Source organism: Clarias gariepinus, chromosome 28 (assembly GCF_024256425.1).
Source record: "Clarias gariepinus isolate MV-2021 ecotype Netherlands chromosome 28, CGAR_prim_01v2, whole genome shotgun sequence".
Classification (NCBI taxonomy): domain Eukaryota; kingdom Metazoa; phylum Chordata; class Actinopteri; order Siluriformes; family Clariidae; genus Clarias; species Clarias gariepinus.
The window spans coordinates 8,953,268-8,979,796 of record NC_071127.1 but is presented as its reverse complement, the minus strand read 5'-3'; the positions used below and the strand labels follow the sequence as shown (position 1 = coordinate 8,979,796).

Below are 26,529 nucleotides of genomic sequence, written 5' to 3'. Positions count from 1 at the left end.
GTTCCTCTCAAGGTTTCTTCCTATTGTCATCTTAGGGAGTTTTTCCTTGCTATTGTCACAGTCACCCTTGGCTTGCTCATCAGAGACATTTCATGCATCATTCATTCATTTATATAATTATTTTCAAGACATTTTTTTTACACATACACAAAAAAATTTCTTTCATTTTTGTGAAGCTGCTTTGAGACAATGACCATTGTTAAAAACGCTATATAAATAAAACCTTCAAATGCACATATGTTTAATGATGCAAGTCGGTATGGATAAGGGTATCTGCAAAATGCCGTAAACATTTTTTACAATCATGTTTACTGCAAAGGCTTGACGGTGTGTTTGTTCCCTATGATTTGTATAAAACCACAATGTTAAAGCCTTTGCTTTCAAAATCTCTGACTTCTAAGTACACTTTGTGCCAAGGTATCGTGTGCATACTTTCATTTTAAGATCAAAAAGAAACATCTGGAGACATCCGTCATTTCCACGCCTTGAACAGAGCCAGGTTTCCTCGTCATTCATCTTTGCTTTAAGCAGGTTAATCTAACATTTACAAACGTACGATTAATTTCAAACTCCACAAACCATTTATTAAAGACCAAAAGTGTTTGTCCCTGCCTTTTTTTATTAATATCATAATCCTTTTACATAGTTATGATTTTTTTTTTATGAAAATAGGTCAGTAGAAAGCATTTTCTTAAAAAGTCTGTCATGTCAAGTCCTCTGTTTTTTTTTGTGTTTGTTTTAACAGTCCAATTTCTGCACCTGTGCTGTGCAATCGTGATAAAAATCCATCCAGGAGGAGTGTGGTCCTCTCTGTAAAACCCTCAGCGCCGCCTCCATTGGGCCACGACATCTGAAATAGGGATTTTATAAGGGGCAAAGCAAATGCTTGTTCATTATCAAATAATAAAATGCATCTTCTGCGGGGTGGAACAGGTCTGCACGTTCATAACGAATGCTGTAAATCATCTCCCCGGTGTAGTCTACAGTGTGGGATTTAAAAAAAATTGTTTTAAATCTCCCGTTATGTTTAAGCACAGCTATTGGGTAAGTGGGGTAAGTGGATCGATGAGTACAGAGACACTAAAAAATGACTCGTGTGCAATTTTATCCGTTTTTTTGATCCCCCCCCGTCAGTTCATCCCAGTCTCGGGAGGGCTGTGAAGCTTATCAGCTCCCACTGAGCCTGGGTCACGCCCCCAATCCCCAAGCAGCCAATCACAATAGTGCTGAGGGAAGCTAAAGGGTGTGGCCTTCCTGGCTGGGCTCCAGGCAAAGTCCTAGGAAGGAGGATCCAGTGCTTCCTCTCTGATGAGTGGTCAGAGCAGATGACTGGCTGGTGGTTTGGTTTCCAGTGATGTCACACTGGAATGGGCGTGGCTATGGAAATGTTGGAGGGGGGAGGGGGGGCATGTGAAGAAGGCGTGTCCTCTCAGTCACTGTCCGAGCCTACGGCTGACGAGCCTTTTCGTTTCCTCTTGGGTGCTTTGGGTTTGGAGTCCTCTTCCTCCTGCGGTCACACACACACATTTATTTTTTTATTTAGGTTTTAATTTGGATTTCCATGCAAAAAATATTTCAATTGCAGCAGGATATCAAGATTTAATCTAATGATTTAAAATAACCAATTTAAAATAATAATACCTAAATAAAAAAAATAAAAAAAAGAAATTATAATTCACACAATATTCAGAGACAGGAACTCACTGAGGCGCTGCTGGAGCCACTGTCGTCCTCGTTGTTAGCTGGAGGCGCCGCGCCTTTACGCGAGCGCGGGGACGACGCTGGGGCTTTGCGTCGAGATTTGGGCGGCTTCGAAGAATCCTCGTACTCCTCGGCCAAGGAGAAAAGATCACTGAACCTGATGAGATGGGAGCACATACACCAGACACGTAAATATACTGTAAGGATCAGAATACAAAAATGTACTCTTAATTCTCACAATTTTTCACTTATTTTACTCTCATTTTTTTACTTATTATTTTTCTTGAAATTTTCCTATGATTTTCCCACCTGTCATTCGCGCACTCACAGCCCATTAAGGCTACAATAACCAAACAGGGAGGACAAAGTGTGATTATCATGTGTTTCCTTTGAGTAACATGACAAGCTCGTTATTGCCGTGTCACTGATAATTGCTGCGTAATAAGCAGAGCTATAAATCAGAGGTAGATCGATTTAATTACATTTTTTGTGCATTTTAATTTTCATTAGATTCGATTCAGTTTATTGTCTGATATTTTTCACGCGGCTATATTTCTTATAGATTCTGAAGCACTAAAATCTACTTAAAGGTCCTACACATTATATTTTTCATTAAATTTTAATATGATCTTTAGGGTCCTAATGAAAAGTTTGTATTATTTGTTAATTAAAAATTCAAAAGGATTGTGTAAAAAAACACTACTTTTACCTGGTAAAAACTAGCTCTGTTCTCAGCAACCTGTTTCAGTACATGCTAATTTAAATGCTCATGACCTCTGCTGAGACCGCACCTCCCCCCCCGTTCTGTGGGGCGTGACACGTAGGGTATAGCAACGGAAGTGTAGTCCAGTGCGGGCAATGCTTTGGACTGCATTACCCACAAAGCATTGCCACAACGCAGTGCTTTGTGGGTAATGCAGTCCAAACTGGAAAACTATGGATTATAGAGCCCGAGCCTGTTTTCTTCAGTCGTTTTTGGTTTGATTTAAGTACGGAACCTACGCGGAAGTTTGTAATATCGCCTGACAACGCAGAAATTAAAAGAATGGACATGCATCGACCCGTTTGTCTTTCTCATCACTGCATGTGCATGAATTAACGGGCTGTTGCGCTGCCGCGAGCAACAACAACAAAAGCGGAGAAGCTTACTGAGAGAGATACGGACGCGATGTGTTTACTGATGTGTTTACATGACTTCTTAATCTTCGACAGACATCGTTATAAACCATCTAACGTAACAAAGGTAAGCATAATATAGTTTTCCGACTACGTACACAGTTTGCAACTAGACAATCACCTTAAGGCATTGTTTATTATAAACGGGCGATTAGGGATTATATAGAGACGGATGTACATAGAGAAGAAGCCATAACCATGTTCTATGAGAGTATAAGTTAACTTACACTCCGCATTCATCGTGATTATTAGAAAAGGCGATCTGCAAAGAGTCATAGTAAAATAAATTACACTGACCGAGCCTGGTGAAGATGAAGCAGGAACACGAAGTGTTAGTACAGATCCATTTTTAGGAGCAGCTTCCTAGTAAAACCAGCTTTATATTGACCCGCGTTTATAAAGCAGTCTGGTGAAAAATGATTATCGCAAACATGAACGCATTTAGGTAAATCAGCAGGGACGTTAGCTTTAAAAACTAAATTCAGCCACTGCGTCCTCAGTGGCTCAGATACCTAACCCTAGGTAGGTACCCTAGGTCACTAACCCTAGGTAGTGAATGACGACTGCTGTGTTCGCTATTACACCCAACAACTGTACTCAACACTCGCTTAGGCGTCATTTTGCTCCAGCGGCGAAAAAACAATGGCCGACAGCGTCTTCTCACTCGGGCGGGTCTTTGCTAAAACACCAGTGTCAATCAAATTGTGTAGGAGCGGCCTCTTGTGGTGTGGCGTCACATTGGCAGGCATTTGCGATTGGCCTGATTTCAGAAGGGGGATGTTACTGTAATAAACGAAAAGAAAACCACTGGGCGGCTCTTTATCATCGTAGAGTGGTTGTGTACGCACTCTCCTAACACACGGTTCAGTCCAAACAGCTTAAAATAGTGCATGTAGTGCTGTACAGTGCTGACCCCTTTAAAGTATGTTGCGCTCCATACTCCAGTTCAGTAGGTGGTGGCATTGCAACAACGTCCCATAAGATCAATAGAAGAAGAAGCGATACTCTTGCAAAACGCGAAAATCTAAGCGGAAAATCTAAGCGGTTTGTATTTTCTGCTAAAGCTGTGGCATCTGTTTAAGGAAATGTAGACGGTTAAATGTCTGTACGTTTACCTAAATTGTTTTTTAAAAAGTGACTCGATTGTGAATCAAAAAACATGATTAAACCAAGAAAAGATCGATTCAGTTAGAGCACAAGTGAAAAACGAGTGTACATGGGGGTGTAATTCAGGATTTTTTTTTTTCCTCAATACATTTCTTTTTCCTGTGGAAAGACTTGCCTCATTTTATGGGCTTCATCACAGCTGGCCTGGACGTGCTGAAGAGCCTGCAGGATGGGCGTCTGGGTAAAAACTTCTCACACACACAAACACAAAAGCGTAAATATACATATATACAATTTTATAGACACTATACATCGAAGATCTGCTTTATTAAAGTGGAGTATGATTAAAAAAACAAACAAACACACAGTTATTCTTGGTGTTGCTGAGGCTCAGCCTCAGATTGTCTAAATGCTCCAACATCTGTTCCAGGGTCAGCTGAGCCAATTTACTGCTGGAGCTCCGTAAGCTGCAAAAGAAAACAAGGCAAACACACACACACACAAACACAAGACGCTCATATGTAACGTTATCTGCTTACAGAGGTGTTCAAACCAACGGGAAACAAAACAAAAAAAATAGTGAAATTGACCGCTGGTACGTATTACATCTTGGTGTGGTGGTACCTCTGGCGCTTGCGAGGCATGTTGTTGTTCTTGATGAGGAGGGCCTTGATGTGCTCGGCCAGCTGATCGTCGTGTTTGGCCGCCCAGTGACGCAGGATGCTGGTGGTGAACTGATCCTCCGGGTGACACGGCCGACTCAAAACCATCTTCACCATCTCCTCCGTGGGACTGCGCGCATACACACACACACGGGATGAAAAGAAAGAAATGCTGACCACACCTTTAGACAAGGGCAGGCGGGATTAATCAGTAAGAATCCTACCTTTCTCTGCGAAGCTGCAGGAGTAAGCAGGATAAAGCTTCAGGGTGCTCTGAGAGAGATAGAGAGATATTAATGATTACAGGATAATTAATCGATCCAAATCATGAATGGATAATGGATCAGAAGGAGAAGGAGCGTCTGAGAGGAGTGTGCGGAACTCACCTTTGTATTTGAGGTGCTGTAGGATGGGGATGATGGTCTCCAGTGGAATACTGTGGGCCAGAAACAGCTGCCATGTGCTATACTGCTCGAACGTCTCCCAGTCTAGTGACTGAACTGTAACACAACACACAATGTAAACACAAACGTGTACTATTACTTATGAATCGTGGACAAAAATATAGCATAAGCAAAAGATGATTTTGAAAACATTTCTGTATTAAAGAAACTTCTATAAAAAGCAATAAAGAGTAAGAAAATAAAATCAGGAGTTTTAGACACAGATTTGTGCAGTTTTATAAGAAAACAGCTGTTAGGTTTTACTGAGTTTGCTGGAGAATATGAGTTCTTCGGGTAACTGTCATACTCGCTCCTTTCTATTTTTTGCAAATCCCAGGAGCGTACATTAGGTTTTTTGTTTTATATATATATTTTTTTTATCTGAAAACTAGTCTGTCTTGTACTATATATATATATTTTCTTTACAGCCTTCTGTAATGTTATTTATTCATAAATGTTTAAGTTATATATGGAAATACTGAATGATTTTGTATATAATTATGCAGACATGAAAAACATATATAACAAAATTGGTACAGCATATAATATGGTGCCTAAGACTCTTGCACAGCACTGTATATACAGTATATAAAAATGTTAAAACTTGTTGTATTGTTTAAATGCAGCATGCAGCCCTTGGCTTTTAAGTCAAGTAAAAGCCAAAATGTAAATGTAGCCCGTTTTAAGGAACGGGCTACATTTAATTACTCGTTAAACTTTTTAAAAGGTTTAAAATTGTCACAAAATCGGTAAAGAAAATGTAATTCCAGACAATCAGGATATTTATAGCATCGTAATTCTAATTGAATCGGCACCTGGGTAATATTTTAACATTATAAATAATAAATAATGTGGTATTGGGACCGGAGACTGGTGATTATACACTCAGGGCCTGTCCATTCATCAAATTCAAGTGATCTTGTTACAAGTGGAAAGCTGAGATGGATGCAGACAGACAGACACAGACACTTACTAAGGATGTTGAGCACAGAGTCTTTGCGGAACATTACCAGATTTCCCATCATTACATGGCACATCAGCTCCTGAAGCTGTGAACACAAAAGCAGGCGCGAATTAAACCAGCGGGAAAACCATAAAGGGCTGGATCTGGAAATAATGCTTCCCGTGGGCTGATTGTGATGAAACAAAGCCTGTGTGTTACCTCAAGCTCAGACAAATACGCCTCTAAAATCCCCATTAAAATTCATTCATTGGTTTTTACGTAATGCATGCACAAACGAACAGACAGGAAAATTCGAAAAAAAATCTTGATGTGTTCTATTACTTTTCTGACGTCCCCACAAGTAATTTTTACGCAGACACGCCACTTTACAGTTATAGATATAGATTTTGGATTTATTGCTGAAAGACGCTCTTGTGGTTTTCCTGCAATAAACTAAACTGAACTCTTGTTTTTCTTGAATGATTTTATTCTCTTTACGTCTTTTGGACTAAAGTTAAAATCGTAGGTAGCATATTGTCTTCAGTACAAACGTTATATACATGTTCATGATGTCAGTGTTATTACTTACAAAACCACTTAATATTACCTTACTATACCTTTATAATAAATAAATGAATTAATGTAATTTTTTTTACTTTTTAAAAAGAAGAAAAGTTGCATGTCTGTAAAGAAAGAAACATATTAGAGGAAAGACCAGTTTTTAAAATTAAAATTAATGTGGGCTACTGGGTTGCTTTGCATGAAAATATAAATGTTCTCCAGCACGCTAAGTAAAACCTACATTACCGTGCAAACGTCTTGAGAACATACAGCAAAAAAACAAACAAACAAACAAAAAAAAACATAAGCCAAGATTTCTTTGAGAACATTTCTACACAAAATAAACTTCTCCAAAAAGCACTAAAGCGTAATAAAATCAACATAATCAGTATTTGGTGTGAAAACATTTTGCTTGAAAATAATCAGTAGTGTTAGATACAGATGTGTGCAGTTTTATAAGTAAAACAGCTGTTCGGTTTTACTGAGTGTCCTGGAGAATAGAGAATACGAGTTCTTCTAGTAACTGTCACACTTGCTCCTTTTTATTTTCATGCAAAATCCAGAGGCCTACATTATTAATATAAATTTTTTTTTACTGACCAAATACTTATTTTCCATCATAATTTGATTTTCACAATGTGATTTTCAGGATTTTTTTTTCTTACTTTGTCTCTCAGAGTTAAGGTATACCTATGATGGAAATTACAGGCCTCTCTCATCTTTTTAAGTGAAAGAACTTGCACAATTGGTGGCTGACTAAATACCTTTTTGCCCCACTGTATACATTTTTTAAATTACGTTTCAAAATAGCGAATCGTTTTGTACATAATAATCCAGACACGATCAACACATATAACATAATTTATACTATAGACAATCCGGTGCCTCAGACTTTTGCACAGTCCTGTATAAAGATGATAAATACATCACCTGAACACAAAAGCAGAAGTGAACACCAAAAACACACCTGTGTGGAGTCTATGACTGCAACAATCATGTTTAGGAGTTCTCCACTGCGCAGGGTCTCATCTGGGAACTGGGGAAGTAAAACACGACACCATCATGAACATCAGACTGTACAGAACCTTGTGGAACATGTGGCATGTGTAAAGAAATTAACAGACGTAAGTGCGTACATGTATGTGTGTGTGTGTGTACCTCTGTGTAGATGGAGGGTGTGAGGTAACAGAGCAGTCTCACGTCGTCCTCCTGGCAGGCCTTCATGTCCATCATGAGACACGTGTGCAGGTCTCCCAGTGCCGTGGCCTGAGCGAACGACTCGTACAGACTCATCTTTCCCGCCGCCGCTTTGCTGTCGAGACACAGAGAAGGAAGACTGAGATAGAGAGTTTTAAAAAAAAGTTTTAGCACTCCCATCAGATCTCGCTGTGCATCATGTCACGGCTCCAGAACGCACCGCGTCATATGTTTCGGTCTGCACCATGCCGGTCAGGGTTTTACGATTATCAGGAAAATTGATTAATAAAGAAATTTTTGGAAAAACATTGTATTTTACAGTGAGTGATGCATGTTTGGCATTTTTTATGCCATCTTTTACACAACGAAAGACTAAAATAAAGTAGGGGTTAACTTTTCTTCTTGCCCATACATTTTTGTTTTTACTTCCTGAATCAATCAAACTGTTAATCGCACCACAGAACAAGACACGGGATCATTTCTTGTCCCTGCGTTCACCTGGCTTTGAGGTAGTAGAGGAGGTGGTATCCGATTTTGGGCTGTTTCTGATAAAGTTCCGCGAGCATGTCCAGCAGCACTGAGAAGCCACTGTTGTCCTCCTGCATCTGACACAGGTTCCTGAAGATCAGGCACACTGGCTTACACACCGACTCCTCCAGCGACCTACACACCGACACACACGACAGCATTAAACACACACAGGATGTGCTTGAGTAAATAGTTTGCTTAGAGCTTATCATGTGTTATTTAAATTTTTGTATCAGTGTTTTACAAAAACACGCAATGTGAAGCAGGTCAGCTAGTAAATGTGAAAAGAAAGAAAGAAACAAACATAAAAACATTAATACTTTATTGCAATGTTTCTTTGTATGAATTGCTGTTTGGTCAGTTTATTTTGAGTACAGGTAGTCTCTAACTTAAGAACAAGTTCCATTACGTTCGTAAATCGGATTTGTTCTTAAGTCAAACAAAGTGAGTCTTGTACACCTTTGACAGGAATATCATGTAAATCATACCTTTCCCTACACTGCCATCATGTGGCCAAAAATTGTAACTGCAAGAAAAATCAATCTCGCAGTGAAATGTAACAGTGTTGTCTCTGCCCTTTCAGAGTTGTTTTCCACTATATTGGACTGTGAACTCTGAGAGGGTCAGTTAATATCAGATTTCAGTAATGAATCAGTAATAAGCAGCCTACAAGCTCCTCCCCAAAGTACTGATTTTAAACGGGTAACCACTTCTGATGAAAAAGTTAAGTACACCCAGGTGCATTAAAAGTAAATAAATAAATAATTATGTACATGACATGTTCTCATTGAGATCTGACTCCTCCTCCTACTCCTGCTACATGGTGGATGAGATCCAGCTCCACCCTCTGGACTTTTAGTTCTGCGGCTATGACTATTAAAAGTTTATTCAAAACTTTAAGTAATAATTAAATGAAAAGGTAAGTTTTAAGTTTTGGAAATTGCCCTCTTGCATTGCACAGAGAGAAAGAGAGAGAGAGAGAGAGAGAGAGAGAGACATACTCCTCTGTGATTTCCTCAGGCAGCACATCTCCTCTGAAATGGCTTTTGAACAGCTCGGCTAGACAGGAAGCCAGAGTGGACATCTGCTCAGATTCAAAGTCCTCCTGTAACAGAGACGGAAAATATCGTTAAAGCTTCAAGTCAGTGACGCCAATCGAGAATAAATCATCGGCCTGCGGATCCGGACTCACCTCGAGAATTAGGTCCACTATTTCCTGCATGACTTCACACTGCGTCTCCGTGTCACTGCGGCACATAACGAGACAAGCTTCAATCGTCAGACCTCAAAGGAGCACTTGGTCTAATCTTTTAAATCACACTGTATTTATCTAAACTTCAGAGCACACCCTGCCGCCTGCTCTGATTATTCCTCTATTTCACAGATAATTAAACAAACCATCTAGCTCAATCAGTTGGGTTTTAGTTGGATTAATGTTTCTATTCCTGTTATTGATGTGTTCTGTCTGATTTTAGCTGACCTAATGTCTATGGTAACTCAAATAACCACTCAAGCTTAAAAGCATTGCAGACGTCAACAAAACGTACAGGCTTAAGATAGAGAAACTTATCTTATTAAATGCTGTTTCTTTTCAGACATGCAAAATCCTCACTCTTGTTTTTAACAAGTCTGACAATTGCATAGAGAGAGGTTAAAGGTCACCTAGATAAAGTTACTACAAAGTGAAAGTAAATACCAATGCGTGCGGTACTACACTGGTCTTTCTTTCCCACCAAATATGATTTGATAGCTAAAAGAATAAGCAGTGTTTTAGTTCGCCATAGCAATGGATTAGAACTGTACATTTGGGTATTTGGCAGACGCTCTTATCCAGAGCGACTTACAATTTTTTTTTTTTTTATCTCATTATACATCTGAGCAGTTGAGGGTTAAGGGCCTAACAGTGGCAACTTGGTGGTTGTGGGGTTTGAACCTGGGATTCTCTGAACCGTAGTCCAATGCCTTAACCACTGAGCTACCCCTGGCCAAAAACTGTACAGATCGTCCCCGACTTACAAACAGGTTCCGTTCTGGGAGCACGCTCGTAAGTTAGATTTGTACTTAAGTCTGACTAATTGAGTCTTGTATGCCTTTGACACGAATATACAATGTAAAGCATACCGATCCACTGTGCCGTTTCTTTACACTGCCATCATGTGGCCAAAAACCACATAGGGAAATGAGACATCAGTGTTGTCTCAGCACTTTTAAATCTTTAGAGGGAATCCTGGACGGCAGTTTGTTTCAGAGCTGTTTTCCACTATATTGGACTGCAAACTCTATTTTGTTGAGGATTTTTCAAAACCAGGATTATTCTCCTGTAAATATTGGTATCTGGTGCACTGCAGTGTCCATTTCTTGTACAATACACGTGAACTACGTCCGCGATTTTTGTGCATCTACAAATGTCTGTAGAACCGCGGTCCGTTCTTATCTGTGGAAATTCGGAGCTCGAATGTTTCCAAGTCGCTACCTGTACGTACTAAAGATAAACTGCTCAAATATGTTACATGATGACTAAAAAAGTCTTTATAGCCGATAAAAAAAAACAAAAAAAACATGTCCGCCGCCTCACCTCCCTTTCTGTAACTGTAACACTTTCTCCTTCAGCGTCTCATCCAGCTGGTCCACGTAAGGCGTGATGTCAGCCGGCTCCTCTATATACGTCTCCTTGATGTGCTGAAATTTGAACTCGCGTTTCTTACCTTAGGAGAAAAATTATAGATACATATACATACTTATTTATTTATTCATTTAAAAAAAAAAAGCAAGCACGAGGTTACAATAATCCAGCGTTTTAACGCTTATCTGCTGAACACCTGAGCGGCGTCTGACAATAAATCTCTCACCCTTATTGTTTAACTCCTCCTCGTCATCGCTGAACGTTGCGTCCGTGTTGTCATAGCAACCGTCCTCCTTATCCAGCACGTGATTGTCCATTTCTAAGGGAACGGATTCTTCCATTTTCACTGTAAGTATTAAAAAAAAATAATAATAATAAATATATATATATATATATATATATATATATATATATAAAACGCATTAAAGCATTTCTTGAGTGGAAGGTTGTGCAAATCGGACCTTCTGTGGGTGGAGAGGGCGAGTTGCAGAACTCAGGGAAACGTTCTCTCAGCATGGAGCGCAGCTCCCGGTCCAGTTTGGGGTTGTCAAACAGCGGAGCCAAGTGTCTGAGCAAAGACGAGAGATGAAAAGCGTTAGCACCAAGTTCATACATGTGCATGCTGCTCCGTTCAAGAATAATGTTCCCCCAAAAAAGAAAAATTACTCAAATGCCATGTTATTTAGTGCTTGCAGTTTAAACTTTTATTATTATTATTATCATCATTATCATCATCATCATATTTATTTCTATAACAGCTGTGCATAATTTTTCTCACACCTCATCAATTTGTTTATCTATTTATGGTTATGCACACTGCCTGGCCAAAAAAAGTGCTATTTCTGAAAGGTCATATTGTTGGGCTTTATCAAGCAAAGACGACAACTAAGCGGATTTAAAATTACAGCAACCGAATTAAGCACCCTTCAACACATTATCTAAAGCTGTAAGGATTGTGCTGAACTGTCAACTTTGTGAAAGAAATGTGATCAGAAAAAAATTATGAATGGAGATCACTTAAACTTTTGGTAAAGTTGCATGGATAAAAAAAACAAAAACACAACAGTAAAAACCAGAGCTTTAATAGTGAAAGTGAGACCATTTCCATACACACACACACACACACTGTGATGAGAACTCACAGGATTGGGACTAAACAGCTGTGTAAACAAAAAGGCTTCAGTTTGCTAAGGAGCATAAAAGATTGGACATTGGAGCAAAAAAAAAAAAAAAGGTCCAGAGTGTCCAGAGTGACATCATCATAGGTTTCCATTAAACAGGACATTTAAAAATATTTTGAATTAGACTAATATTATAGTAATCTACTATTACTGTAGAAAGTGGTAACACCTGGTGACCAATCAGAATCTGGAATTCATCAGTTCAGTTATTAGAGAGGAGTGTGTGTGTATGTGCGTGTGTGTGTGTGAGAGAGAGAGAGATACTTACGCCAGAACCCTCTTCTCCATGATGAAGTTGAGTGAATTGAAGACACCCTGGCGCACTTGGCCCTCCAGTGGTGGAAAAAAGTTAGGAATTATCTGCAATAAAGTAAAAAAAATAAAAAATAAATAAAGACACCAAGAGATAATGAAGTGGATTGAGGAAAACATCCAGTCTTCTACTATTAAAGGTGCAGTACGTGATTTCTGAGGGATGGACGTTAAATTAATAAAAATGTAATAATAATACTAATAATAGTATCCTTGATGTCACTGACGTCCAGAAACAACTACAATTACAAAGAGTGTTCATGTCAAACAGGGACTTTCGACTGTGCAGAATAACAGAACACAGTTATGAGAGTAAAAACTCTCGAGACTCGAACACTCCTCGTATAAATAGCACATTAAACATTTAACACAGTAATATTTCCACCCTAACTGACACCACACACAAACATACCCACCCACACACACACAACCGACAGCCCCACCCACACACAAACATAACCCCCAACACCCAAACAAACACACACACCCAAACAAACACATACACCCAAACACACACCCTGACTCAACTCACTCGACACATGAAGTCCAGCAGTGTGGCAGTGATGGCTGGATGTGGCTTCATCGAGTGATGCATCACCAGAATGGCTGGCTCTGAAAAACAAAAAACAAACAAACACACATTTAGAGCAAAGATTAAGAAATTAAAAACAACATAAAAAAAAACAGCACTGTCTTAGAGACATCGATCCATCCAGCCTTACCGATGTTCATGATGCTGTCTTTCTCCGGGTTGAAGAAGAGCCAGTCGTAGAACAGGGCCAGCTTGGCGTTGGAAGCAGCGACGTTCGACTGCACGCAGAAGCGAAGGTTAGAAAATGAGCAATGAAGCGTCATGTAAAAATTACAGGTTGTGTCTAAGAGCAGACGATGAACGAGATCGGTTCCACTGGTGGAAATGCTGAAGCTCTACAGTGTTCAGTCGAAACATTTGTAAGATTCCTATTACTACGGGCTTTACATAACAAAGTATGTTAATCTGTTGCGTCTTAGTTAGCTAGTTAGTTTTTGTTCATTTATGTTGTATGTATGTAGCACCGTGGTCCAGGAGAAACATTGTTTCTTTTAACTCTATGTGGTTGAAATCACAATTAAAGCCTTAAAGTTTTTGCACTCTGCTGCATAGGATTAGGGTTCTATTATATTATTATAATATCATAATAATAAAAAAAGTATCCTGATTATAAAATACACTAGAAATAGACAAACAATATAGTATGGTATAGTTTGAAAAAAAAATAAATAAAATAAATAAAACTTTAATTAAAAAAAAAAAAAAAAATTGCACATTTTAAATACTGTTTCTGAAAAACACAGGCTGATGAAGGAGACTGAATTCATCGGTTTCACAAATTCTAAGAATCCAAAGTTTAGAGTAGACCATATGAAAGCTACTTAAGTACAAAATAACTTAGGCACGCTCTTTTCCCATTTGAAAGAAGATGGAACTGAGGAACGCAGGGTGTGTGTCCAAGCAGTCACAATAAAATTAATTTGTGTAAGGAAACTTCAAAGTCACTCTGAATAAGGGAATTTTTAAATCAGTTAGTAAATTACCGAAGCCCTGAATAAACATTGATTAAAACATTTACAGTCTGTTTAACAAAACTAACATCAACAACTGAACACCTTTATACACATGATGTGTGCAGGTGTGTGTACATGTGTGTGTGTGTGTGTGTACCGTGCAGGTGGTGAGCAGCCAGCCGATGATGGCCCAGCGAGGCAGGATGTCTGAGCTCAGGACCTCGTTGGACGGGTGCACCACCCCACAGATGTAGCGGATCAGATCGCACCGCAGCGACTGACTCTCAGCCGTGGACAGGTACTGCCTCTGGAACCAGTCCTGATAGCGCTTCTGCTGCCCAAACCGAACCTACAGCCACAGACAGACAGAGCAGGTTAGATCCGGAATGACCTGCTTTGACCTGCAGCCTTTTTTAATCCCGCGGTCGTTTCTGATTTTTCACTGTAAAACAATACTGGATGCATTAAAAATACACAATTATCTCCTTTGAACAGTTGATGTTGAAGTGTATCTGCTACTTATGCTCTATAAATCCTTCATAACGGCTGACCCTTATGTTCTAAAATAATAGTAACTGACTGTTTATAAACACTGAATTTGAAGGCATGTACAAAAGTTGCACTTGTTACTGTACGTAGAATAGTAATCTAGCAAAGTTTAAAACAAACAAACAAAAAAAAACCATAGAAGTATATGTTCAGCATCCAAAAAAAGTTGTTCTACAGTGGTGCTACTTCGTTGTGCTAAACATTAGGCGTGTGTGAGCATTTGCATGCGTGCTTTTACCCTGGAGGTCATGAACAGTAGCTTGGTCTCCATATCAGGAGTGAGGCGGCAAGCCAGGAACTTGCGAGATGTACGAGAGGTGAGAAGCTGCAGAAGACCTATAAAAACATAACACACACACACCTTTACAATCTTAAACATAAAAACTAAAAAAAAAAAAAAACCTTGACCTACTGGAACATCTGGATTGTTTTCATTTCCATACAGTTTAAACCCATTATTTTCATGTTTAACTCCCAAACACACACCAGTAAACTGTGGGCTCAGGCTCTGAGGGTTGTGCAGCAGGTCTTTCCACAGGAGGTCCATCTCAGGGATTCGAGCGACGTTCTGTAACAGTCTGACCAGATCTCTCCCGATGATGAAACACTCCATAAACTGACAGACAGATAGAGGTGTCTCATTATTCTTATGTTTAATGTTAATAACAACAACAGAATAATACATTCATTACTCCTAATAATAAAAAAAAATATTGTGTGTCAAAGAAGAGCTATGAAACAACCCACAGATACTCAGGGGGGAAAAAAACGTGACAAGGAAGAAAACATTAAATCGAATAACATGGCAATATAATTAATAAATTACATTAAAGGAAGAAAAGCTCACCAAGACTAGAAATAAAAAAATAGATATATTCCTCACATTTCTAACTCCATAGATCTGATAACCTGGTCACTCAGTACATTCTGGTGTCAATACTTTTATTGCCACATAACGTTGCTGAGTCTAGACCTGAACAACTGATCAACCCCCGATCATCACACTGTCTCCAGAGGCCTGTACAGTGGACACTATGCATGATCGCTTCATCTGCTTCCCTTCTCACCCTGACACGCCCATCACTCTGGAATAGGGCCAGTCTGGACTCATCAGATCACATGACCCTTTTTCTATTCCACCATACACCAATCTTTATGCTCCATAACATATCGAAGTCTTTTTTTTCTGGTTATTCTTACTAACAAGTCTTTTTCTAATGGACACACAAGCTGTTTAGTCTCACATATTCATGTGATCACATGATTATTTTGACCCAATAATTTGACCCTTCTGAAACAATAACTTTCCGTTCAGGATCAGACGTCATAGTATTTATGTAAAAGCATTCTGATTAATAATAATTATTGTACAACTACACAATATCAAATCACAGAGTTGACATGTTTGATCACATGGCCGCATGACTCCGCCCCCTCACCCTCTCTCGCAGCAGGCCGATGCAGAAGTCCACCTCTCTCTGGCGGAGCGGGAGCAGGCCCTGTGTCCCATGGTCCACGATGAGTCTTAGATATGTGTATACAGACATGGCCACCAGCATGCCGCTCTTCAACACCCACTCCCTGGACACAGACAGGACCGAGAAACAAGATCATTAACACGGCAAACACTGGGAATTGGGTCATGATGGAATCTGCATCTCTATATCCAGTATGCCAGTTTCATTCATACATTTGTCCATTTTAAATTTGTCCTTAATGTTACTAAGGAATTTGGCAAAGAATTTTTGGATGTGGTTAAAAAAAAAAAAGCCTACAAATACCTATTTTTATAGCTTAAACCATGAACATGCTCTCAAAACACTTTCATTTTATTTTAAACACAGCTTAATACATTACCCTTGTTAAAGGTAAATGCGTATACTGTACAGTTCTGTACCGCTGTGTCTCCCGCAGTGTTAAAAGTAAAATACTGATGTTTCCCCTGTTTCTACTGTAATTTAAACGTTTTCTTGAGTTTCCGCAGTTTTTTGGTATCAGTACTGTAGGGTAAATATGGTAATACAGTAAAACCTTGGATTGCGAGTAACGTGGTGGAAAACGAACAAGTCTTGGTTTACGAGCACCAAGTATCATTTATCACGCATACACTTCTTGATTTGCCGCCGAGCGTCACGTGATCACAACTGAGCCGGACGGTTTTTCTCTCTCTTGCGCTGTGGAATTGTGGGTAGTCGTCTCCCCTGCTGGTATAATCAACACGGTGCCCCCCCCCCCCCAACACACACTTTCTGCTCTACACAGAAACACTGCTCTGTCGTGATTCCTTTTCAAAGGTAAAGTGCAAGTTAATTTGTTTTATTTTTAATTTACAGCAGTGATTTTGTTAGTGTACGCTCATGCGAGTGTCATTACCTAATTTTTCTAATAAAACCGTTTTTCCGTTAATGTGTGTGTAAAGTGGCTTTAATTTGTTTTATTTTTACTTTAAATTCTGTGTTAATTATTTGTATGTATTTATTTTATGGGCTGTGGAACGAATAATGGAGTTTCCATTATTTCTTATTGGAAAATATGATTTGGTTTACGTGTTCAGTGTTTTAAACTACAAGCCCACTCGTAATCCAAGGTTCCACTGTAGTTCACCATCACAAGCCACTCCCCCCCCCCTACAGTTACTTTGTGTTCTCTCTACAGTACTAAATAATTTATACAACATTATATTTTATATGGAAATCTAGCGGAATTTACTTTAATATTTACGTTAAAAAAAATTGTGAATTATATTGTACTTAACAGTTCAGCAATGAAAAAAAGTACAAATTTAATATCGCCACAAAAAAAAAGGCATTAAAAAAATTACGGAGGATGTTTACGGTTTCTACAAACAATTATTAGATTCTGAATTATTATTTTTTTTAAACCTACCATAAATAACTTTTACATTTCTCAGTATAGGAACAGTCACCGTGACATACAGCAAAGCTTGAGTGTATTAACAATACCTCTGGTCTACTAAGATATCCAACACATTTTCAGCCAGCCACAGGTTTTTACTGGTGATGTCACCTCCTAGAAAAAATAAAAAAACATTAACGAAATCAATCATGTGAGGAATATAGCACCTAAGGACATTACAGCTGTTATAGGGAAATAATAAATGATTAAATAATTTACGATAAAGCACTGACACTGGAGATCTGTTAATTAAAAGCGTTCTCACTATACAATTACAAACAATTTTATATAGTCGTTTGTGTCATTAGTCCATTTAAATGAGCTGCTGTTCCAGAAAAAAACTAATCGACGCTTTCTGACCAATCAGAATCGAGAATTCGTCAGCTTAAAGTATAAATGATTTTAACACGACAAGACTGAGTGAACGTTTGGTTTGGGGGCCAAGTAGAAATCGGAGTGACGCACCAGCGATCTGCTTCATCAGGGTCATGAGGACTCCGTCAGCTCCTATGACTCCACTCTTCACCAGCTCTCTGACTACCCACACCAGCTGTGCAGGGAAACAGAAAAAAAAAACAGGGTTAAGCAGCACTGGTGACCAGATGACCTTGAGCTCACCGACACACACTAAGACAGGTCCGGTATGTGCAAACCTGCGTCCGACACACGTCCTGCAGCTTGAGGAACTTCTCCATGAGGATCTGGTTGATCTTGATAAGAATCACGCTCATGCCATCGCGGTTCACCAGCGTCAGGTCTCTGTAACACTGTGTGGACAAGACGTGAGAAGTGTTTTACTAACACACACGCGTTAGATTTAAGATCTGAAGCATCGAGGACATGTCTGAAGCATCGAGGACTTGGAGATCATGCGTCCCTCCCTCACACAGACGAGAAGAAGACACCATGTCTCCTTTAGATCTTCTAACTGAAGCCTACATTAGACTAAAAAGCTGACACAACACGCCACAAAGACCACGCCTCATTCACTGATGACTAGAGGCCACACCTCCCTCATTAAGACAACAGCTACAGGGGACACGTCTCCTTCACTGAGAGACAAGTAAGCACACAACTACTTTATTCTTTATTAACATGAATTGACATTCATTGGAAAAAAACACTTAGAGGTCACGCCTCCTCCACCAAGACTTCAAAACACAGGCCACGCCTCCTTCACCAAGACTTATGGATACACAGGCCACGCCTCCTTCACCAAGACTTATGGATACACAGGCCACGCCTCCCTAAATAAAGACTTATGGACACAGGCCACGCCTCCTTCACTACACCTTATGGAGTCACAGACCACGCCTCCTTCATTAAGGATAATGGACACAGGCCACGCCTCCTTTACTAAGACTTCTGGAAACAAGCTACACCTACACTACACCTTATGGAAACACAGGCCACGCCTCCTTTACTAAGGCAGAAACACAGGCCACGCCCCCTTCACCAAGACTTACGGAAACAAGCTACACCTAAACCACACCTTATGGAAACACAGGCCACGCCCCCTTCACTAAGACTTACGGAAACAAGCTACACCTAAACTACACCTTATGGAAACACAGGCCACACCTCCATCACTAAGGCAGAAACACAGGCCACGCCTCCTTCACTATGTCTTGTGGAAACACAGGCCATGCCTCCTTCACTATGTCTTGTGGAAACACAGGCCACGCCTCCTTCACTATGTCTTGTGGAAACACAGGCCACGCCTCCTTCACTATGACTTGTGGAAACACAGGCCACGCCTCCTTCACATTTATTGTTTTAAATGTTACTTTTAACCAGCGCACTAAGTACAGTGAGTAAATCTTTACACCCTTACACGTGTATATGCACAGTGAGTGAGTGAGTGACTGTGTGTGTGTGTGTGTGTGTTGATTCCTTACCCGCTGTGCTTGTGGCGGCTCTGTGAGCAGCAGGGTGAACAAGCCAAGGCACACTTCCTCATGCTGCTGAGGACCTTTACACACCTACACGCACACACACAAAAACATGTTTACGCGAGTTGTTACATGATATGAAAGACAGCACGTGACAGACAGATAAACAATGAGAAAGACGACCTGAATAAAACCTAAGAGACAGATCTAATTCGGCTTTCAGTCTGCTGAAAAAACTCTTAGAATCATTTAAATATTATTGGTGGAAAAATGTATTTACTATTTTTAAATCATGTGCCTGTAGATATTAAACCTCAGAGACTTTTCCCGAGCAGCAGCTTGTATCTGACTGCCTGAAGAAATTCTAGTCAGGCATGCAAAGATGACTAAATACGGCCTGCAGTGGAATAAAACACCCGCACTCTCACACACACACTCCATCTATTTGTGTGGGACAAAAATAACGAAAACCCAAATGAATCCCACAGGGGTTTGAACTCACAACCTCCTGGTTACCAACATACCAGGAGTGTTTAAAATGAACGATAATTTAGTTTGATTGTGGGACATTAGGATGATTTATTATTGCATTAATAACCGTAGATTAATAATTCAATTTGCACGGTGTAGTGGATGGATCAGGGTTCGCCAACGGGTCAAGTGAGGCGTGAACTCAGAGATGATGATCGTAATGACAAACACTGACTATTATTATATATACAGTATCTCACAAAAGTGAGTACACCCCTCACATTTTTGTAAATATTTTATTATATCTTTTTAAGGGACAACGCTAAAGATATGAAACTCTGACAGAATGTAAAGTAATCAGTGTACAGCTTGTATAATGGTGTAAAGTTGATGTCCCCTCAAAATAACTCAACACAGCCATTAATGTCTGAACTTCTGGCAACATTAGTGCGTACACCCCTAAATGAAAATGTTCAAACTGTGCCCAGTGTCAATATTGTGTGTGGCCACCATGATTTTCCATCACTGCCTTCACTCTCTTGGGCATGGAGTTTACTAGAGCTTCACATTTTGCCACAAGAATTCTCTTCCACTCCCCCTTGATCACGTCACGAAGCTGGTGGATGTTAGACACCTTGCGCTTCTCCACCTTCTGTTTGAGGATGCCCCACAGATGCTCAATAGGGTTTAGGTCTGGAGACATGCTTGGCCAGTCCAGCACCTTTACCCTCAGTTTCTTCAGCAAGGCAGTGGTGGTCTTGGAAGTGTGTTTGGGGTCATTATCATGTTGGAATACTGCTCTACGACCCAGTTTCTGAAGGCAGGGGATCACGCTCTTCTTCAGTATGGCACAGTACATGTTGGCATTCATGGTTCCCTCAATGAAGGAATGTTCCTCATCTGGTCGCCGCCACACACGCTTGACACCATCTGAACCAAATAAGTTTATCTTGGTCTCATCAGACCACAGGATGTGGTTCCAGTATTCCATGTCCTTAGTCTGCTTTTCTTCAGCAAACTGTTTGCGGTCTTTCTTGTGCACCATCTTTAGAAGAGGCTTTCTTCTGGCACGACAGCCATGCAGACCAATTTGATGCAGTGTGCGGCATATGGTTTGAGAACTGACAGGCTGGCTCCCCATCCCTTCAACCTCTGGAGCAATGCTGACAGCACTCACACGTCTATTTTTCAAAGCCAACCTCTGGACGTGACGCTGAGCACATGCACTCAACTTCTTTGGTCTACCATGGCGTGGCCTGTTCTGAGTGGAACCTGTCCTTTTATACCGCCGTATGGTCTTAGCCACCGTGTTGCAGCTCAGTGTCAGGGTGTTAGCAATCTTCTTATAGCCTAGGCCATCTTTGTGTAGAGACATAATTCTTTCTTTCAGATCCTCAGAGAATTCTTTACCATGAGGTGCCATGTTAAACGTCTAGTGACCAATATGAGAGTGTGAGAGCGATAACACCAAATTTAACACACCTGCTCCCCAAGGACACCTGAGACCTTGTAACACTAATGAGTGACATGACAACGGGAAGGGAAAAGGGCTGATTGGGCACAATTTGGGCATTTTCATTAAGGGGTGTACTCACTTTTGTTGCCAGCAGTTCAGACATTAATGGCTGTGTTGAGTTATTTTGAGGGGACATCAACTTTACACCGTTATACAAGCTGTATACTGATTACTTTACATTCTATCAGAGTTTCATATCTTTAGCGTTGTCCCTTAAAAAGATATAATAAAATATGTACAAAAATGTGAGTAAAAAAAAAAAAAAAAAGTTTAATTATTAATTAAACGTACCTGTTCTTTATAAAATTCATTTTCTGAATTAAAAACAGAGCGCAGCATTTAAACGATACAAATCTACTTCAAATACAACATTTAACTTCTAATTAAATTAAACACAAAATGACATCTTTACCGAGCAGCACGTATCTGTCATGTCATGTCATCCGCCATTATTATTATTATTTCTAAACAAACAAACATAGCACAGAATTCACTCCCAGCACATGGGATGAAAATGTGTAAATAGTTCAGAGTGCGCCACCTATAAGATTATAAAGAAACTGTAATGTTAAAAATTGATTTTGGAGTCGGTGTGACGACACGTGAATCACGACGCAAAAGAATCACTTTAAGAGTTATGAGTCTCTCAACAAATAATGTTAAAAGCTGAATGTTTAAATAATTATTTAAATATTAACCTTGTCAAACAATTCTTTAATAACAGGAAGTCTTTCTGATATGGACACGAACATTCCCAAAAGGAGTTACGTGATGAGAGGTTGTCTTATATTTAAAAACAAAAATCTCTGACACAAAGATGCAAACAAACAGTAACTGATTGTGCAAAGAAGAAAAAGACTGAGGCGGCACTTTTTTTTTTTAATCCACATCAGATTCACATGCGACAGCGGTTTGAAAGATGGCCATCTTTTTCACATTTGCATAAATTTATCTTTAGCAGTACTTCTGGTTTCGTGAGATGCTTCTGCAGTGATGCACATTTCTAAACAAAAACCTCACTTGTTCAGGTCTCTATCATATTAATTCCACACCTTCAAAATTCCACCCCAAAAAAAAAAAAGCATTTTAGGTTTTAGTGCTGCACAATAGATTGCATAAAATAAAACAAAAAAAAAATATTTCACTTTGAGTGCAGTTATTTATTTGCAGGTTATTATAGTGACATTTGTAGAAAGAAAAAGAAAAAAAAAAACGCTTAAATGATGTAATCACGATTCTTTTGAGTGGCGATTCATGAATTACCACACTGACCCCAAAATGTAATTGATAATTTATTTTTAAAAAATTATACAAAACTATATTTAGTTTTTTACTTTTGAGGCGGCGAAACGGCTCAGTTCCTCTATGTTCCTGCAGGTGGCGCTCTCTAAACTAGTCACACACTGCCAGGCAGCACAGCGGTGGTAGGAGCGAATTATTTGCTAGGTTTGTTAAGAAGTGAAAAAAAATCTTACAAAATGAATAAATAAGTTGAAATAAGTAAAAATAAATAAATAAATAAATGAATGAATAAATAAATATCACATCAGATTAATTTAAATTGTGATATGTACTAAATAGCTACATCAAATAAAATCGGCACCTAGGTATCATGATAATCTCGCATGATATCAGGTGATCTCTGGTTAGTCCTGTCTCTATAATGCATTGTCTGGAATTTATGTATAGTATGCCAATATTTTAAGTTTTTAAAAAAATGTTTAAATAAGTTTTAGATGATAAATAAATAAATATTGGCGAACATTCTATTAATGAGTTTATTTGCTGTTAGCCTCGTCAATATGTTAGAATCTACATCAATATGTGTTTAACAGTTATATATCGCAGTTTAATTCACAATCACAATACAAGTTAAAATAATCGCCATGTGGTTTTATTTGCTTTCTTTGTTTATTTATTTTTTAATAAGCCCCGATAATTTTTAAAAAAATATTTTTTTCAGTCACGTTAGTCGCTGGGTTTTTTAAATTTTTTTATTCTAGTGTAACACACACACCTCGTCTAATCTTTAGAGTTTGTATACAGTTTAATTGTTTCATTAAGCTCACCTCTATTTGTCCCCTTTGGCACAAAGCCACACCCAAAAGCACATCATTCTAACCGAGTTCACGTATTCTAGGTAAAAGTGCGTTGCTTCCGATGGGTTTTCAGATTAGGCTCCCGGGATCGTTTCCGAGAACACTCGATCCCTAAAAGTCTGGTTTCCTTTTGATCAGTGAGAACAGAACCGCTCCGTGCTCGGGAACCGTTCCCCAGTCTGATCGGAGAGGTGGTCTCGGGAATTATTATACAGCGTAGTACTCGGGCAAAGATCAAAACGGATACGGAAGCCAGTCGTACGTGAGCACGGGAGTAGATCGCTGTAAAGATGTGATGTCATCAGTGACGGCTCTGACCTACACGATCATAACCTTTAAACTAAAAAGCCTTGTGAAAAATTAGCTTTTGACATTTTTTTTCTTTCTGTAGTATCGATAAGAACGAGGACGTTAACTTTCATGCTAAGTGATTAATGTTGGCTCACAATCCAAGTAAGTGCATACTGCGAGTGTAAAGACGCAAGCGTACCAAAGTTCGGAGAGCAGAAGAAAAACCAGCAACATGACTGACAGTTTTTTATACTGTGCAATATTTTCCGGCAGGTTTTTCTCTCATATCTGGCTTGGTTTGTGTGTGTGTTCGTCTGATCGTGCATTTCTCACGGCTCCTGGAATATATTTAGCAATGTGTGACATCACCGTCTCAAAACCCGAGCAGAAATACTCACGTGGGCAGTGAGGGCATCGTTGGCTTCCCGCTCGGACAATCCGTTTGTGATTGAAGTGGTGACGGCCACACACCTTTCTAATCTCTGTAACACACACACACACACACACAAAGTCATTGCATGTATAATTACAACAAAGCGCTACAGAATTCTCATATCTGATTTCTCAGATGATGTCAACCTTACAGAAGAGATAACACGGCATGACACTTGTGTTAGACGGCGTTCCACAATCTTAATCCTGACTAGAAACTGATTAAAGTACAGGAATGTGGCGCATACTGTGGTCAGAGGTTTAAAAAAAACAAAAACAAAAAACATGCTTCAATTCCTTATAATGAATGGTAAATTTCTGATTATGGCACTATTACATTCTTTCTTGCATTTATTTTCAGACTGAAATAACATCACATTTTTGCACACCCATAATTTAACGACGAACAATATCAAAATGCAATTTCTTAAATGTTTGCACCACTAGGGTGAGAGTAAATATTAAAATCTTTTTATTAAAAAAAAAAAAAAAAAAATATATATATATATATATATATATATATATATATATATATTTCAGTGTCGTCTGCTGATGCATCATATCTCCACACACAGATGTCATCTCCGTCCTCTCCAGGTCCGAGGTCAAACCCCCAAAAACTACAGAGAAAAATATTTTCCTGCATTTCAGAATGAGATCTCATGAATGATCTCACGCGAGCGTGCCTTGTAAGCAGGTGTTTCCTGAACGCGTGTGATGTTGTACATGTCTCTCTCTTTTTTTATATTTTGAGTATTAAAAAAAAAAAAAAAAAAACAAAGAAGGAAAGAAAATCATGTTTTTTTTTCATGTTCTTATTCAGGAGTCCTGCTTTGCCACTTCGGACATGTCTTTACGTTTACGCTGATGTTCTGTCTTTGTGGTTATGAAGGTCAGCTGCATGTCGAGTTTCTCTGGTCTTACGTCAAGTTCAGGTTCAGGTTCAACACCAACTCAGTCTTTCTTGTGGTTGTGAACTTAAATTCACCTCCAACTGAGACAGATCTCTCCACACACACACAACCTAGTCACGGGTTCTCCATCTATATGGACAAAAGTATTAATTATTGAACTCAGTCAGGCCCTTTATCCTTTAGTGACGGTCGATCATTAATTCGTCAGCGTTATACCAAGACACCTTGGACGATGCTATGCTTTCAACGTTGCGGCGACAGTTATCAAGGGGACGGCTCTTCTCTAACTCCGCTAGTGCACAAAGCGAGGACTATAAAAGACATGGTTGGTGTGGAAGAACTCGACCGGCCCTAACAGAAAGCCCTGACCTCAACACCACTTCGAGCACCTTCGGGATGAACTTGAACTGGAACTGGAGATCCGGATGCGAGCCAGGTGTCTTCGCGTCCAACATCATAAAAAACGCTCTACAGAATAAACGTCCACTGTAAAATCTTGTGGACAGCCTTTCAGAGGGAAAGTGAAAGCTGTTACACCTGCACGAGAGGGACCGACTCCCTGCAAAATATGCGTTGGGACACAAGTTAGGACTTTAGTCCATAGTGTCTCCGCTCTAATAATAATAATAATCATAATAATAATATGAAGAGATGTGTGCAGGTTGCATGGACAGTGGACAAAGTGTCTTTCACACAGTCTCCACACACACACACACACACAATACTTTTGCCATTTCCTTTCAAGTAAACCCACACACTCTGTGATGTCCCCCTTGGGGACATTTGGGACATGTGTACAATAGGGGACACAATAGGAAATCATTTCATCTTTACCTGAAACAAAGGGAGTGAAAGAAGAGGAATAAGATCAGACAGATGTGTGTGAGAGAGAGATGTTGGTGTGTACCTCCTCCAGCTCGTCTTTAGCGTCCAGGCTGGTGGACACCAGCAGGCGGCCCTGCGCTCTCCCCTTGGCCGCTGAGGGCTCCATCACCTCCCGCCTCGCTTCGCCTCGCCACCGCCGACTTGAACGGGGCTAAAGCGGCTCGGGGCTTCGCGCAAACCCCAGTGTTTCTTCCCTTTTTTATTTGGTTGAACCCCCCGCCGTTTGCTTGTGCACTTTCCCAGCACTTTCTCCGCCCACACACGGTGTGTTTACGAGGCGAATCCGCCACAGGCCGCTCCGGTGTTTTCACCCAGTGTGTCCCGACTACAACCGTCCGACTTCCGCAGGACACACGGCGGCCTACCGGAAGTAGTCCCTTCGCTTGACCAAGAGGCGGGACGAAGACTCCGGTTTGAACCAATCGCATTTGGAATAAACTTGACTGACGTACAACTCCACCAACCGTCGACAGTATCCGCTAGCGATTGGCTGCACTACGTAACGCCGTTATTTCCCTCCTCTGTCGACACACAGGCATTTGGGAATGTTTTTATGTGTTTTTATTTTTTATAAAATTATTTTTA

At 39.8% G+C, this 26,529-nt stretch overlaps 1 protein-coding gene across 2 annotated transcripts; it reads right to left on the bottom strand.

Annotated features, from left to right (window-relative positions):
- Positions 1-562: 562 nt before the first annotated feature.
- Positions 563-26,299, bottom strand: ints3 (integrator complex subunit 3). 2 transcript variants are annotated; one of them, XM_053490147.1, is made up of 29 exons: positions 25,967-26,299; positions 24,112-24,195; positions 19,343-19,426; positions 18,098-18,211; positions 17,910-17,994; positions 17,492-17,558; positions 15,968-16,109; positions 15,015-15,144; positions 14,767-14,864; positions 14,137-14,328; positions 13,157-13,244; positions 12,967-13,046; positions 12,391-12,482; positions 11,403-11,509; positions 11,168-11,287; positions 10,894-11,023; positions 9,511-9,565; positions 9,320-9,423; positions 8,289-8,453; positions 7,752-7,905; positions 7,561-7,629; positions 6,063-6,138; positions 5,033-5,146; positions 4,871-4,919; positions 4,591-4,776; positions 4,351-4,451; positions 4,160-4,232; positions 1,705-1,858; positions 563-1,507 (listed from the first exon to the last, which is right to left on the bottom strand). In XM_053490147.1, the coding sequence occupies exons 1-29, from the start codon at positions 26,048-26,050 to the stop codon at positions 1,430-1,432; spliced, it is 3,075 nt and encodes a 1,024-aa protein (XP_053346122.1). In that variant the 5' UTR covers positions 26,051-26,299; the 3' UTR covers positions 563-1,429. The 2 variants fall into 2 exon arrangements, with proteins under 2 accessions (XP_053346122.1, XP_053346123.1); XM_053490148.1 differs by having other exon boundaries at positions 4,609-4,776.
- Positions 26,300-26,529: the final 230 nt, after the last annotated feature.